The sequence below is a fragment of the Brassica napus genome, chromosome A7 (genome assembly GCF_020379485.1).
Source record: "Brassica napus cultivar Da-Ae chromosome A7, Da-Ae, whole genome shotgun sequence".
Lineage (NCBI taxonomy): Eukaryota > Viridiplantae > Streptophyta > Magnoliopsida > Brassicales > Brassicaceae > Brassica > Brassica napus.
Genome location: NC_063440.1, coordinates 4638034 through 4656351, shown reverse-complemented (window position 1 = coordinate 4656351; position 18318 = coordinate 4638034). Strand labels below are relative to the sequence as shown.

At 34.2% G+C, this 18318-nt stretch overlaps 1 protein-coding gene across 1 annotated transcript; it reads right to left on the bottom strand.

The window, feature by feature from the left end:
* Window positions 1-10323: 10323 nt before the first annotated feature.
* Window positions 10324-13043, bottom strand: LOC106367784 (equilibrative nucleotide transporter 3-like). Its single transcript, XM_048735448.1, has 6 exons — window positions 12600-13043; window positions 11635-11790; window positions 11202-11451; window positions 10841-11111; window positions 10484-10745; window positions 10324-10437 (listed from the first exon to the last, which is right to left on the bottom strand). The coding sequence occupies exons 1-6, from the start codon at window positions 13041-13043 to the stop codon at window positions 10324-10326; spliced, it is 1497 nt and encodes a 498-aa protein (XP_048591405.1).
* Between the last annotated feature and the right edge of the window lie 5275 nt (window positions 13044-18318).

Sequence of the window (18318 nt, the reverse complement as noted above, 5' to 3'; positions counted from 1 at the left end):
ACATTAAGATTTCTTTCTTTGATTGCCAAATAATGGAGAATCCACTAAGCAAACAAAATAAACATATCCTTACACGCGATTTTTTTCCATTTTGTTTGTGGTCACATGACTTTTGTTTCACGTTCTGAAATACATATTTTCAAACCGTTGAAAACAAAAATCGGCTTAGTGAATCCCTATATCTTCAAAACTAATAAGTTTCAATAGGAATAATCAAAATTTGAAAAAGTATATATATAGTGAAAGTTATTATATTGAGGACAAGATAATCTAACAAAGTTTAAAAAAGAAGAAGATAGTCTGACAATGAAAAATCATGGATAAAAGATGTGTACTAATCACATTTTAGCGCAAAGCAGGCTCTCTTTTTTTTTCTGTTACTGCGCAAAGAAGACTCTTCAATAATGAAGACACGAAAGATAAGGTTTTCACATAACCCATATTGATATTGTGCGGGCTATCTGAGTACAATTAGACATCTTGACCCATTTGAAATTTGAATAATAGTCCGTCCTTATGATGCAACAAACCGGATATTATTAGAAATTCTAAATCAAAAGTTAACATCAGTAAATCCAAAACACACAAAGAACTCGTTGCATATGCTAATTAATCGACTTATAGAGACTATTAATTTAATTATAAATTCTGGCTGTTTCGAAACTGACTAAACCTTATTGACTAAGACGATGATGATAATTGTCTAATAAAAGGGAAGATTTTGTACTTTCTCTCATCATAAAAAAGTACCTCTAAAACAAAAATATTGGTACCTTTTTAGTGATAGTTCTTTTTAATCAGTTACGAACTTATGATTTAAGAAAAGGACGTCTAAAAGAAAACAAACAAACCAAACAAACCAACACCATCGATAAAGGAAATGAAAGATGCATTCCAAATCATAAATTCACTGATTAAAATAATTTTTAAACATTTTTGAAAATGTTTTATTAAAGCTTTTATTGATATATATTCATATGTAATAAAGTTCATAGAATTTTTAATAATAGACTAGTATATTTATAGGTTTTCTCAGTGATACTTTCGAAATTCTTATGACCAAATATATTGATTAAATGTACATTTATACACTCATTATCTTTATCAGAAATTTTGTTTTCCAAGCAATTGAATTTTTACTAAAATATTTAATTTCTTTGATTGATACCAAAAAGTTTAAAAAATTATTGAAATTTTTATTTTTATCAAATAATAATGTTGAAGCCTAAAACTGATAATTGGGTTTAGAGACTAATCGAGCAATAATCAGAGACATTAGGGCCAATGATTCTATTTAATGAAATTTATAAGATTAAGAATAGTAATTACCTTTCATCCATAAGCTTAGAGGTACACCAAACATTTCCTCATAAAGATCATCCATAGACTCAATTAAAGTTCTAAATTTAGTAACCCATTCAAACAAGTCTACAAAATCAATGATTATGCATATAAAGTTAAGTTAATATTACATAACATATTAATTCCTTATAAAAACCAGAAGAATAACCAGATGTGACTTCATACCGATTAGATAAGTGTTGTCGGAATTCATTTGGAGAACTTGCAGGAATGGAACAGGTACAAACATTGGGTTTTAGTAAGTGAAAATCAATAAAATACATGTGTACGTTCGACAAATGTGATGTGAAATTCACGTGGTGTATTCCTTATCAAACCAATGCATGGTGTCACTTGGAATCATCTGAATACTCCATATGTCGTCATCAAAATAGCCAAAATAGTGCTTACCAATCAAATAATTAGAAGATTGTAATTTAGATTCTGCAACCCTAATATTACATGATTATAAAATGAAATTACTTACACAATAACTCATCAAAAATGAAATGCTGAGCATAAATTATAACTTACATTTGGGTGAGCCACAATCAGATGCCGCTCTTTCGGATTAGAAGGATTTATAGTTTCTCATACTCGTAGTATTTTTTCCCAGGCTTCGACATTGTTCGATGATTCAGTGAGATTTGAAATTAGGGTATTGTTGTGTGCCATTAAATTCTTTTTTGGAATTTGCAAAAGCCTCTATAGTTTCTTTATGAGTGAGAAAAAATAAATGTTTTGAAAAATTAGCAGACGCGTTTGATATGATCTTTTTGAACGGTTTAGACTTTTTAAGTGGAATATTAAAACGATGACAAAACATTTTAATGTGAGCGAATACCAATGTTTACATCATTACGGAGATAACGACTTAAAAGTGAATTTCACTTATTTTAAGATATGATTTTTAAAAGGCTCATTTGTTGATTTGAAATTGCCATTTCACCCTTTACCAGCAAGAATGCCATACTGGTTTCAAGAAATTCAACAAGAATTAAAACAACACTTTACCAGCAATGGCTCTCTCCCATATCAGATTCTATTAGTTGTTCATGCCCCTAAGCCTCATCAATAATTTGTCTTTTCTTTGCTGTCCGATCTTCGTTTATATTTGATAATTTAAGTTAATTTATAAGTGGAAGGTTAACAGGTTACATGCAATTTGAAAACCAATTCTTTTTTTCTTACGGTTGCCAATGTTGTTCTCTTGAATATACGATTCACTATACCTTGTTGCCTTGCGAAAGTATTAGTTTTGCAATGTGTCTTGAGATCTGCCGATGCAAGTTCTTTATTATTCAGATAATGTAGCACTTAATTATTGTTTTTGGACAATGGCAGATGAATAATGTTGGTTGGGAGTTCCTTCTTGATCCAAGTAAGAAGGGGAATGCTTTTTTTGTTGAAGACGATATCAAATATGAGGATTTTCTCCGCATGGTTTGTGAAGATTACAATATGATTAGTGAGACGAAAGCGGTCGAGCTTGCTTATATGTTGCCTAAATGCATATTGGAGCAAATGGCTAGCAAAACTCCTTCGATGTTCTTGAGTAACGACAGAAATCTTGAAAACTTTATCACATTGTCCAAGACAGACGTTTTGTGTGTTTATGTCTCATTTCTTGCAAACAAAGGTCGTCAAGATTTGAACAGAAATCAAAAGCGTGTTGTTAGACAGAATGCTTTTGCAGATTTTGGTAGTTTTGGAAATGTTCAGTACAAGACTCTGAAGCCATCACTTGAGACTATGAAACCATCACAGCTGCAGAAGACTGAAACCATTAAGTATGGTGACATATTCAGTGGCAAGAATGGACTAATAATGAAATTACGCAAGCTTTAAGTGCTCGAAAGGTTTGATTTCAGCATTAAAAAGTCTTTGAATCATTTATTTTACGAAGAGTGCTTCGTTCCTGGATGTTCCTGGAAGATACGTGCTTCAACTATGTCGAGATCATCTCTATAATTACTTTTTCGTAAATATACTGATCTTCATACATGATCTGCGGCCAATAGGTATTCTCGTCACGGACATGCAAATACAACATGTATTGGCAAGATGTATGTTGAGGGATTTAGTGGTGGTAGTGATCTTAAAGGAATCCGTCCTAAATATATAATGCAGCTTATCGAATTGACATCGGTTATTCGAAGGCTCATAGCGCATTGGCATATGCACGAGATATGGTTAGGGCACTCATGCCAGTGGCTATCAAGACTTGCCTTCATATCTATACAAAATAGAGAAGGACAATCCAGGTACAATAACAAAGCTTGAACTTGATGCTCAGAAATGGTTTAAGTATTTGTTCATTGCTTTTGGCACATGCACATGTATCAAAGGCTTTTTGTTCATGAGAAGGGCTATTGTTGTAGATGGAGCACATCTAAGTGGTAAGTTCAAAGGTGTTATGTTAGTGGCTGCATGTCAGGATGGAAATAGGGATACATCACTACAAGAAAACAGTCAAATAGCCATGGAATTTTTCATTGCTAGAGAGGACAATTTGTTGCTAAAATGCAGCAGGCGATAAACGGCTACGGATAGAAGCTTATCTGTGGCATCAGCACCGACGCTATCTCCCATCCGTTGCTATTCCGTAGCTCGTTCGCAACAGTTTTGCGAGCGAATCAACCGTAGCTATTAGCGACGACGTAGCTACTGAGTTTTTTATTGCGCATTGGCAACACTTTTAGCGAAAGATTTAGCGTAGCGAAATAGCCACAGAAATTAACTACAATTTTGCCTTAGCCAAGTTGTAGCAAAAGTAGCCACAAATTTAGTTACGAATGTTTTGTACCTAAATATTGGATTCGGATTAGCAACAAAAAGTTGCTTTGATTTTAAAACATTATAGCATAAAACGAAATCTGAAATTCCCAAAACATAATAGAAACATTGCATTCATTACTAGTAGAAAACAAAATATTAAACCAAATAGGTCGAAACTAATGACATAACAATAGTTCAAACTAAACACAAAAGATTCTAAGTGTTATGTCTTCAGTTGATTGTAGTAAGTCATCAACATCATCTAGATTCTCTGCTCATTGGTGCTAGGAGGTGAGGATGGAGAAGAGTTGGTAGTTCCTCTAGCTTCACACAAGGCAGTGAGCTGCTAGCTCATCAAGTAGACAGTTTCAGTCAAACTAATCAACTTCTCTAAACGAGATTGACGAGTAAGAAGGACGGGCTGGTGGATCAATGTGATAATTGTTCTCCATTTGTGTTGTTCCAAGTCCAAACAAACATCGTTTGTGAGGGTTGACTACCTAATACACCAGAAAACAAGAAACAAAATTACAGAAAAAGAGCCACAAGGGAAATACAGAATCTTAAAAATAATAATACTCAACTTTATTCTCATCGCCATCAGTGTTGGAGAAGTGTTGTAAAACAACAATAGACTCAACGTCTCCAACAATCTTCATGTGGATCTACCCCTCTAAGTCAGTATAGCTGGCTCCTCCCCCATCTACATGATCTATAAACACAAGGCAAATGGTATAAAAGAGTCGCAAGGACATACATAATCTTAACAATACACAATAAGACAATAAGGACAAGATTCTTGTACGATATCTTATTTGACCTTGGCATAAGATTTGGAAACAGAAATGTGTTGATGTATACCTGCCTGAGGTGTGTTCTTCATAAAATTTATTGCGCCTTGTTCAATAGTAGCTCTTGTAGGGAAACTGCCTCTTCTTGGTGGATGCATACTAGAGCCCTAAATCAATGAATCACATAGTTTAATAAGAGACTTAAAGAAGATATGAAAACGCAGAGACTTATTAACCCCAGTTCGATTTTGAAATACAAACCATAAACTGACTGAAGACACAGAAATTGATAGAAGAAATGAACCCAGATCGACTTGAAAATATGAACCCTAATTTGATTGGAAACGCAGAGATTATAAGAAATAAACCCTAAATCGATTTGAAAACAGAAACCCTAACCAACACCCATAAACCCAAATCGATTTGAAGAACAATATATTGCAACAGAGTTTTGGAAAAGAGAAGTACTATTGAGACAAGCTGTGATAATTTGTCGTGAATGAGAGTTGAGATTGGGTTGGTCTTTGTCGGCGATAAGAGTGTTTCCACGGAGAAGAAGAGTTAAAAAGAAAGTGTAGAAATATTTTGGCAGAGAGATTTGGGAAATTATTTTATGGCAGTAATTGAATATTTTGGTGAAAATTTTAGGCGCCATTACGAAAATTTGTGCGTTTGAATTTATGAATGTGTGTCTTTCAATACAAATCAAACAGGTTGTGGTATACGTCAAACTACTAATAACATATTGTATTAGCTACAAAAAAAACTAACCATTAACCAATAGCATCTATAAAACCGCTGTAATATAGAAAAGTAAAACATCCAATAGTGCAATATGAAAAAAAAACAATTATAGCCTTCAAGATATGCTATTGAAATAACAAATGTAGCCGTCGGAAACAACGCTATTATAATGTTAACAATATAACAGAAAACACAAAAACACTGCTATCATATGTTTTCGCTACGATAGCATGTGAGAAACCGCTATAATAAGGGAGAACTATTATAGCAGACATAGCAGTTCATAATACGCTATCCCAGGCATATGATAGTGGTTTCCTCGCGCTAATATGGAGGTTTTTTGTAGTGTTTGCCCGTCTTTATAAAATATTTAGGCTGTTACATCGTTGACATTTATATGTATGGCTTCACGTTATAAAATGGGCTCAATCATAGTAAAAAACTTTGTTCAAAAACTCGGCCGTGTAGCCGGTTTTGCAGCCGGGTAATCGCAACTCGGAGTCCAACCGTGGTGATTTTAACCAATCGGTTTGGTAAATCGCTAAAAAACAAACCGGCCGCTTAATAAAACAATGCGCTATTAAATCGAATTAACTGACGATTAATAACAAAATTTTCTAGGTTAAGCCCAATAAAAATGGGCTTTGCCTTTTTAAAGCCTGATTGAGTTTCCTAAAGTCTATAATACGTGCTCTATTTATACTAGTCATTCCTTCTGCACCAGTTTACAAACGTCCGATGTGGGATGTTGAGATTCACAACTCTCTACAATAAAAGTCAATATTTAAATAACAAAAAAAAATCGAATCTACAACATAGACATAAGTAACTTACTGAAAACTTTAACACCGGACCACATTAATTTATTTGTAATATTCCACAAAACCTTATTATAAATATACTATATTTAAACTGCAATAGACATAATTATATTTTGTGATCTAATTTGATATGTATTTACAAATTTCTATTTTAGTACCAATGATATTTTATACATAAACATGTATTTATTATACATAAATATTTGGTATTATACATATAAATAAGGTATTATATATATAAAAGTACAAAACAATTCTTTCCCGATTACTCCCCGATTTTTTTCCTCTTTTCTAATAAATCGCTCGGCCGGTATGTGCCGCACGCGTAGCACCTAGCGAGAGTTTTCGAACAAGGGTAAAAAATAAGCCCGTAACATAAATTAATTAACAGGTAGTAAATTAAAATAGTTAGCTTGCTGCATCGTTGACATTTATATGTATGGCTTTGCATTATAAAATGGACCCAATCATAGTAAACAATTACCCTTTAGCCTATATTAATTTACCAGTAATCATATACATAACTATATCGTAAATTATTTACCCATCATTTTAAATAGTTAGCTTGCTTCAGTGTTCACATTTATATATGTATGGCACCTTTATATATGGGTCTAACCATCCCTTATATATTAAAAGAGAAGCATTGTAATAAATGCATTCACACAATAATAAACACGTGGCAGCCTCACAATGATTTGATAATAATTATGCTAACGCGTTCACACTATATTCATAAATGTGTTCACACTATGTACTTTGTACTTTTTTAATATAAAACTCACATACATGGTTCCAATAAAACTCTGGATTTTTTTGTTTCGAATAAAAATAGATAATGTATCAAAAGTCAAACTATATATATATATATATATATATCATTTTTATTGTTTACGGATAAAGCTGAGCAAAATATTCAGAAATTTTGTTTTAATTCGTTATCAGTTTTGATTTGAACCAAAAAATCTGGATATCCGTGTCTCTATGAAACCAATCAAATACTAAAATACAATATCCAAAAAGAATCAAATCACAAATGCCAATATTTTAAGGAACATATATCTAATTCGATATGTTATATGCATTTTATACATATATGTAAATAATTATATATGTATGTTATATATATTATACTTTATATCAGTTTTACAATATTTTTATGAATTAAATTTATTATATTAGGTACTAAAATTTTATAAGTTAAATAGTGTTTTATTTTTTAATAAAATGTTATTATTAATTTTTCAGTTATTTTTAAAATTTTAAATTTATTTACGGATCAAATCGGATATTCTTTAAAATTTTAAAACATTTTGGATATCCGAGTCACCGAATATCTAGGTGGCTAAAGATCGAATCGACACGAATGCTTCCAAATACTCAGATATTCAATCAGTGCCCACCTCTATTTACGGATCGAGTTTTATTTTCTTTATATGAAAAAAATGACTAATGTCAAGGCCTTTTTTATTTTAAATTAATTTTAATTTTATCTTTCATGTATTATTTTAAACAAAAATGTCATTTAATATTAATTAACAATATCTTTATATATTTGTCAACTATTCTTATATACTTTACATACACATACATGTGCACCTTGATGTGAATACCTTGTAACTAAGTATTCACCACAATTGAAGTATTTAAATTTTTTGAAACTTGAAATATTTTTTCTTAATACTTCTTTCACTACCGACCAAATTGTAGTGAAATGTTTTGTCTTAATAATTTTCTTTTCTTTTTCTTAAACTATTATCTGTTTAGAAACTATAATATGAAACTACTGGTTCGACATGACGACTATCTAAAATTCCTAACATGAAAATAAACAAATAATATTATTTTTTTATTTTTATAGAAAAAAAACCAAATAAATCAAACATTTTAACCGAATAAACTAAAATAAATATTAATTTAAAATAATAGTTATATTTTAGAAGATTAAAAACCAAAAAAAAAAACTTAAAACCAAACCAATATCCACATTTAACAGATTTAATATCTTTTTATTAAAAGACGACACTTACGGCTTCGAGATAGCATTCCTGGACCATTACGCTGCACTGTTAAGGGAACATCAGTCATGTCATCTTCCTCATCGAATTGTATTATCTATGTTCCAGTCATTACACGGGTGTTAACTGGAGCACGCTGTCCTTCATCTGCAAGTCCCGTTTCCAATGCAACACGGTGGAATACTAGCATTTCCTGATCCTCAATTATCTGGCTGATCATCTTTCACTAGTTGCTAGCCTTTCTCCATACGCCAAACCTTAAATAGTAAACATCATATTTGTTAAACACTACACTTATTTATCGATGTTGCAAATACACAAAAACAGAATAAGATCCAACATCTTACTCTCATATTCAGCTTTTGATCTAGCATCATGTGTTTCAATGATACGTTGTTAGACCAATCATGAAATTGGACCGCCGGTTAAAATGATACGTTGCTACACGCATTGATCCAAAAGTCACCAACAATGTTACCTCCATCAGCCAGGGCCTCTCCGTTACCAATTTGACAAGATCTGTCGTCGTTCCTATAGTCAAAGGAGGAGCTAGGCCGCTCGGGAAAAGCATCCAATCTTGTACACCATAAGTTATAACCATTGGTGTCTGCTAAGCTAGACCATAATGTTTCCTGACAGTCGTGATTACACCATCCAGGATCTCAGGGTCCTCTATGTAAATAGTGTACCTGTAGTCATAAAGCTCAGGGACGAATTGCCAATGCAGTCTTTCATGCTTTCTCTATTTTGCATGCCACACTCTCAACAAACGCCTCATCTCATGCGCCATGTATACACAAAACAATAGGTATCTTCCCAAATTCCAAAAATCAAAATATGATATGAACATTTACATGTACACAAATTTTAGGGATCAGGCTATATTCCATATTTCCCCTAAAAGATGTGTCTTTAATAAGTCCAAAAGTTCTGATTTCAAAACTTCATGTTTCTTTATAGCATGACTCAAAAAAATTAACATTAAATGGAGGATATCATGAATGCATTCTTCACGCTAACCGAATCATGATGGAGTATTAAGGTTTACGAATAGTTCATACCTCTCGCACAGATTCTTCTCTCAGACAAGTTTACTATCAAAGATTGATAAAACTTACCTTCTTTTATAAACCCTCAGAGATTAGAGAACAGTGCACAATATCGACTTACACAATATGTAGATGATGCATATCTTTTTCTAGATTCGGTTTTCCAGCTGTCCCGAATGTGTCAGACATGTTGTGGAGGAGATTAAGCTTCACAATGCACAGTACAGCTTTCATTTACCAAGGAAAATATAACCAAATCATTACAATATCCAAAATATCAGCAAATCAAACAAAATCCTCTCTCTTATCCTTTAATTGTACTTCGCTACAGGCTCAAGTTTATACAGAACTTCTAAGGCTAACCCCCTCATTACAATAAACCATCTATGCCAACGAAGTAGCAACTTTTATTGTGCTTGGTATTAAGCTACTAATTTCATTAGTTTTCTTTGGTTTTAAGCTAATTGTTCCTTTTTTTAGGTAGAAAACAGTTTCCTGATTAACTTTGAATGTGTCCTATGAGCTCAGAGAACAGAACTATGAAAATAAACTAAAACGAAATGTGTAAGTATTAGTTATTAATTCATTATTATTTTCTGCTTAAAATTTATAAAAATTCAAAACTCTTGTGGAGGATTCCCTTTTTTCTTGTTTAATTTTCTCACAAATTCCCAACATATTGAGGTAGCATAAGATATGATAAAGACAAACTCGTGAAACCTCGTTTTCTGCAGTTACGATGAATCCTTAAACAATACAATGCGATATAAATAAAAAGGAACTAAAAGGACTTGTTGCTGCCGATCAACCAAAGCCATGAAAGGCAGACACCAGCAAAGATCCCCCCAAGCATCGAGGCTACAAGGATGTTGCCGAGAGCATTAGCTTCAGATACCTGTCCACATAAAAGAAGAGTATCAATTAAAATGTTAACTACTTACATTGTAAGTTCTCTTTGGTGTTTGCGTGAGTACGCAGACGGTAAGATAACCGTTTGAAATTCCTAGGAAGGATGTCAGGGTGATCATCCAACCCTGATCTGCGTACCTTGCGGTGATATAAAAGGCGGGAAGGAACAACATTCGAGCAAGAACAGAGGCTACTATCACTTTTCCTGATTGCATTTTAAGGGGTTTGACCATAGTGATGTATCGAGAAAGCGCATCGCTTAAGTTGAAACAAGTAACAAGGACGAGAGGGTACCTACAAATCATTGTTAAACAATAAATATATTATAAGATATCAGATGATAAAAGGAAAAGAAATCGTAACTAAAACGTATACGAGGAACAAACTACGAATGTAGCGAATGCTTTCCCGTGTTCTCGTAGAGGAACCCGGGAAATATTGACAACGTCAAAGCGTATATCAGGAATAAACTTATAACCCTGTCCAAGTTCTGATGCGCCAGTTGTTGGTTGGATAGTGGTGGGACTTCCTCAACGGGTTCCACTGGGTTTGAACCCGAGCGTGCTCGATGCTTTTGGACCATGGGCAGCTTCGGAAACATCACACCGTATATGATCACACATACTAGCTCGATGAAGAGTGAATTGGTTAAGAATGATACTACATTCATCACAATAAAAAAATTAACGAGCTTTCATACATATCCAAATAATTAAACTGCTTGTGTAATTCATAGATTAAGAATCGTACATGCCCCTTTTCTTAGGCCGTCCCGGGAGTTCTGGAAGACTGCTTTGGTAAGCAGCCTTAAAACTGACGCTATGGCTCCTGCTACACCAAGCCCAGCGGCGAAGGGCTGGATAAGATCGGGGCATATGCAGCTAAGGTCGCCTATCATTGCTCCTTCGACAAGGGCGTTGGCTACGCCAAATCCCGCCGATACAATGGATAAAAGGAGAAACGGGGTTATTCCTCCCTTTCCTTTGGTTACGATGTCAACCTGTCAAATTAAAAATATTAATATAAATGAGAAAGCTCAAAATCAAAGAAAAATATGTTCTTAACTAATGTAATAAAAAAAAAGACATATGTGTTCTTAACTATCAGACACGATTTAAGGACTAAACGAAAAATTTAGATGAGAATAAAACCAAAAAGAAAAACTTATTTATAAAGAGAATACCGTTAGTAGCAAAATGCTGCCAATTACAAATAGGCAGTAACCGGTGAAGACTCTCCTTTGGTTTTTGATTTTCTGTCCCACAATAACCAATACTGATATCGTTCCCAGAACAGAGGGCTGGTAAACGAGCGTCAGCGTTCGAGACGGATGGTAGTCCTGCAAATGTTTTAAAAGGGTCAATTAGATTTTAAAAAGATATTGAGATATTATTGGATATTTTTTTCATTTATGGAAATCACTGAAGCAATTATGAGATATTTGAAATAATTCTTTATGAGATATTTGAAAAAATTCTTTGTAATTATTTTTAATAAGTTAACTACTGTATTCATTCTAAAAAGTTAACTGTTATAAGGTTGATCAATGAAAACACAATAATGATTTGATCTTGATCATTTGATGTTGTGGTGTTCCAAAAGCTATCGGAGGACTTGGAACTACTATAATCACACGGTCTTGGAACTTGTCAAAATGGATTTATACCAGGGCTGATTTATCCATACAAATGGGGACTTCGTCAAAGTTTTAACGGAAATGGGTATATTGTTATTAGAAAAATGACTGTATAATAATTGTTAAGCTACCTGTAAATTTGTAATTAAAAGATAAAAAAAAACTAAACATCGAAATTTAAATAGATGCGGAATATGTCAAACTATAAAATTTGCACAGTATATGTATTAATTCTTTAAGATAGTAAGAGTGTTATAGGATTTTCATTGATAAAATAATTAATTTTTAAAGTTTTGTTTTTTTGAAAATGTTTAATTTTCAAACTTTTTTTTTTTTGTCGACTATCCATTTATACTAGATCAAGTGGTGGCAGACGAGCCGATTCTCCGAGGAGCATCTCCGTCTGTCCGTGTCTTATCTATATGGAAAAAAATATATCCTCTTCGTCTTGCTTCTTTTGCTAGCGTGTCTGCTCGTCCATTCCTACTTCGAGGAATATGAGACAAACTCACATCCTCAAAATCCTCCTGAAGTCTTTGAAGCATCTCGATCTCTGTCGTAGAAGTAGGCCACTCCATCGGATTCATAGTCATATCCACTAGGTCCGAGCAATCTGTCTCGAACCGTATCGAAGATATCCTCATTTCTCTCATACATGAGACTGCCCAAAGTAAACCATCCATCTCAGCATGCAAGGCTGAGAGGCTCCTGTTGCAAGCCCGTAATCCAAAATGTTCAGAGCCCAACTGATCCTTAAGACTCCACCCTAGCCCACTAACGCTGTCATTATTGATCCATGATGCATCAATTCGACATGTAGGGATTCGAGGTATCCAAGGGGGCACTATCTCCTCTTCTATAGCAAGAGGGTCATAATGATCCTCTTCTACTTCTTCATTTTCATTAGCCTTCCTCCAACATTCTGCCTCAAGGGATGCATGTTGGAGGATATCCATCGGGGATACAACTTTCCCATTAAAGAGTTTGTCGTTCCTCGCCTTCCAAATGTACCAGCAGATCCAAGGGAAGATATCGAATTGTGGTCTCAGTGGAGCCACCTCTTTTCTTTTCCAAAACAGAAAGTTCATGTTTTGGAATATAGATGTACTCAGGAAATAACCCGGAAGGGACGGATAGTCCGATAAAGCCCAAACCTGAAGGGCTGGAGGGCATTCAAAAAGAAGATGATTAATCTATTCCACTGGGTCAGCACATCTAGGACAACTCCTATTGGTGCCCAGGTGTCTATATGCAAGCCTCTCTGCCGTCGCTACACAGCCCGATATTGCTTGCCACAAGAAATGTTTCATCTTGGTCGGAGTCTTTAGCTTCCATACATGGCTTTGGAGACTCGTAAAACTCGGTTCCATGGCCCCTTCATGTGTAAGACTCTGCTTAGTTTCTTGGAGGAGATCATAGCCGGTTTTAACTGAGTACACTCCAGATTTTGTGTAGTTCCAAACGTATCCATCTGGGGTAAGTGAATGTGATAGTTTTAGCCCCAATATCAGCGGGATATCGTCTGGGTGGAAAAATTCTCGTAAGAGCTGTATGTCCCACTCCTTGATATCAGTTCTAATAAAGGACTGAACAAGGAGTTGAGGTAGTCTGTACACAATATGGCTAGCAGGTCTTGGTGGTCTAGCCACTGAATCTGGGACCCAGGCCTCAGTCCAGACCCTTGTGTCTCGACCCGTACCGGTAGTTCTCCGTAGTCCCGAAATGAGTAAGGGTTTCGCTGCCATGATACTACGCCATCCATATGATGGTGAGTATGTTCGACGGTCTTCTAAAGGAGAGGTGTGATTGTAATATCTTCCTTTTAGAACACGTGCCAATAAGGAGTTCGGATAATGAATTAATCTCCACAATTGTTTTGCAAGAAGCGCTATATTGAAGTCATGGAGGTCTCGAAAACCTAGTCCTCCTGAATCCTTGGGGGTACAGATCTCGTCCCATGCTATCCAATGTAAACCTCTGCTATTTTGTTTTGAACTCCACCAAAAATTTGAAGTAGTGCTCCTAAGTTTATCAGTGATGCCTTTTGGGAGCAAATAACTTGACATCACATAGGTTGAGACTCCTTGAGCCACAGATTTAATCTGGACTTCTTTTCCCCCTTTGGAGAGAAGTCTAGATGACCAATTGTTGACTCGCCCATTTAGTCGGTCTTGTACAAAAGAAAACACTTTCATCTTCGAGCTACATATTTGCTCGGGAAGGCCAAGATACATCCCCATGCCTCCTTCAGAAGAAAAGCCAAGAACTTCTTTTATATCTTGTTTCAGAGATAACTGTACTTTGTTCCCAAAAAAGACAGAGGATTTTGACGCATTTAGTCGTTGTCCTGATGCCTTTCCATACAAGTCTAGAATGTCTATGATCTCCTTGCATTGGCTTAATTCCGCCTTACAGAAGAAAAGACTGTCATCTGCAAATAAAAGGTGGGAGATCCTTGGGCTCGCCCTAGCAACCCGAAGCCCCTCAATCTTCTTTTCCGCTTCTGCTCCTTCTAAAAGAGAGATTAAAGCTTCCGTGCACATGATAAACAAAAAGGGGGAGAGAGGGTCTCCTTGTCTCAAGCCTCGCCTAGGTAAGATTCGCCCTCTTGGTTGTCCATTGACTAAAATTTGATATGTGACCGACGTGACACAACACATAATGAGGTCAACCAGTCTTTCATCAAAACCCATTTTTAGCATCAAGGCTGCTAGGAAGTTCCATTCCACTCTATCATAAGCTTTGCTCATGTCTGTTTTAATAGCCATAAAATCTTCCCTAGATCTCTGGTTCGTCCGTAGAGCGTGAAAGTTTTCTTGTGCTATCAGGATATTATCAGTAATCAAACGTTTTGAAACAAAAGCAGATTGTGTCTCTGAGATCAAACGCGGGATAACCCTCTTAAGTCGCTTGCATAGTAACTTAGATATAATCTTGTAGCTAACATTGCAGAGGCTGATAGGTCTGAACTCAGTCATGTCTCCAGGTTTCTTCTTTTTAGGGATGAGGCAGATATTTGTCTGGTTCAATAGTGGGTCAAAGCTGCCCGTCTCGAAGAAATCTTGCACGAGTCTAATAATGTCTTGACGCATCTCGCGCCAGAATTTTTGAAACAATTTACTAGTCATGCCATCTGGTCCGGGAGTTTTGTCCGGGTTGATGTCGAAAAGAGCTTTCCTAATTTCATGTTCTGACGGTTTCTCCAAAAGTAGCATATTGTCGGCGTGAGACACCTTTTCAGAAATGAATCGAAGGGAAGCGTCTAACTCTGTCAGCGAAGAGGTAGAGAAGAGATCTCAAAAGTATTGAACAGCCACGTTCTCCACCTCGATTTCACTCTCTACCAGCCTCCCATGTTTGTCTTTAATGCTAATGATCCTATTCTGGGCTCTTCGTTATTTTGTTGTGGCATGATGAAATTTTATGTTTCTGTCAATTTTCAAACTTTTTAAAAATTAAAAAAAAAAAAAAATTCAAACTTTTTAAAATGTTTGTTACCATATATATGTATGTATATGTATATAATATATCATATATTTATCAGATGATCTCATAGTTGAACTTTTTATCAAAATGATTTCATACTTAACGTTCCTATTCAAAAGTATAATACTATGTATGTTTTAAACATAGATATTGGTTATTGTAAAGGTTACATAAAAACCAAAATTTATTTCCCATGCAGTGGAATGTATACAAGGTATTGAAGCAAGTTAGACAAAAAAAAACGCTATATATGATACATTATCTACATTGAAAACAAAATACATATATAATTAATGATACCCATATAAAATCATACACACGTAGAGAATAAAAGTAAGACATCAAGAATTAAGTTAGGTTTTTAAGGGTGTAAGATTGTTGACAGCTTACCGGGAAAACCTGGTAGTAGTAGTCCGAAATAGTCAGAATGGTGTTCCAGGCAACCAGCTGTCCAACGCCCAGAACACAGCACTGGAAACTGGCTGCAAATTTTTTCCTAATTGAAGTTGGACACATCAAGTTTTAATTAAAATGGAAAACTTAAACCTTGATATATATTATGATGACCCAGGTATTATTAGAAATTCTAAATCAGAAGTTGCATCATTAAATTCAAAAAACAAACAAAATATTTTAGCAAAATATATCGAACCTGTATATTGCTCATATTCAAGTCCTTTTGTGAAAGATAGGCGATGAATGAGACCGAGTTGAGTGAGACAGAGTTCAGTGAAAGAGAGTTGAGGCGGAGGTGAGTGAAAAGGTGAAGCTGAAATAATTTATAATGCGGTGAGCTTATGCATTAGAATCTTATATGAAAAGATTTTTTTTTTTTCAACAACTTTTTATAAAAAACTAGAATCTTATATGAAAAGATAATTAAAAGGAATTATATGAAAAGATAAATAGAAGGAATTTATGCAGTTCATTCGACTCCTTGGAATCTCGTAAGAGGAAAATCAATAGAGTTCCTTTACCGTTTACGACACCTGCGCACAGTGTATATTCATCTCTCGAGGATGGATTTGATTCTGATAGTGATAACGAAGACTCATCTCTGATGGCTTGTTAGAAACCTAGTTTGTTATCTGTAACTGGATCAGCGGGTTTGCCGAGTAATGAAGAATAAAAGGAATTATATGTAAAAAAAATGAATTGGAACAAATATTATAATAATGAAAAGGAAGAAAACTTGCATAGTTTTTTTTTCTTTTCTTGTCAAACATTTGATTGTTTTAAGCCATTTTATAAAGTTTTTCAAAGTAAAATCAAATTGAATGAAATAATCAGGCCCAGTCTCTTATGTTTTTTCGTCAAAAAGTTTACAGTTTGTAGTTAAGTTTTCCAATTATTTCTGCACATAAGGAAATGAGAGGTCGATAAAAGGTCAGTTTAATATTTAAACTTTCTATTTTGGTAACAAACTTTATTGTGTGTAGTTTCTGTACTAGTGGAGGGCCCAATTCCATTATTATTTCTAAAACTATCTAGTCACTCCACAACACATTTAATTTTCTCACAAACTATTTCTGGCTAGAAACAACTTACATAACATCGTTACAAAGAGAAAACGAATATTCTTATAATAATATGACAAAAGCAACAAGCTTGGTCAACAGAATTGCGTTTTTTTCTTCTTCATCTCTTTCTGCAGTAAATTGGTTTTACCCCTATCGCTAACAGCAACGACAAGTGGTTATAACTATATACAGAACCACTGTAAAGCAACTTGAGCATAGATACGTAGAGGTAGAAGTAGAACCCCATACATTAAGATTTCTTTCTTTGATTGCCAAATAATGGAGAATCCACTAAGCAAACAAAATAAACATATCCTTACACACGATTTTTTTCCATTTTGTTTGTGGTCAAATGACTTTTGTTTCACGTTCTGAAATACATATTTTCAAACCGTTGAAAACAAAAATCGGCTTAGTGAATCCCTATATCTTAAAAACTAATAAGTTTCAATAGGAATAATCAAAATTTGAAAAAGTATATATATAGTGAAAGTTATTATATTGAGGACAAGATAATCTAACAAAGTTTAAAAAAGAAGAAGATAGTCTGACAATGAAAAATCATGGATAAAAGATATGTACTAATCACATTTTAGCGCAAAGCAGACTCTCTTTTTTTTTCTGTTACTGCGCAAAGAAGACTCTTCAATAAAGAAGACACGAAAGATAAGGTTTTCACATAACCCATATTGATATTGTGCGGGCTATCTGAGTACAATTAGACATCTTGACCCATTTGAAATTTGAATAATAGTCCGTCCTTATGATGCAACAAACCGGATATTATTAGAAATTCTAAATCAAAAGTTAACATCAGTAAATCCAAAACACACAAAGAACTCGTTGCATATGCTAATTAATCGACTTATAGAGACTATTAATTTAATTATATATTCTGGCTGTTTAGAAACTGACTAAACCTTATTGACTAAGACGATGATGATAATTGTCTAATAAAAGGGAAGATTTTGTACTTTCTCTCATCATAAAAAAGTACCTCTAAAACAAAAATATTGGTACCTTTTTAGTGAAAGTTCTTTTTAATCAGTTACGAACTTATGATTTAAGATAAGGACGTCTAAAAGAAAACAAACAAACCAAACAAACCAACACCATCGATAAAGGAAATGAAAGATGCATTCCAAATCATAAATTCACTGATTAAAATAATTTTTAAACATTTTTGAAAATGCTTTATTAAAGCTTTTATTGATATATATTCATA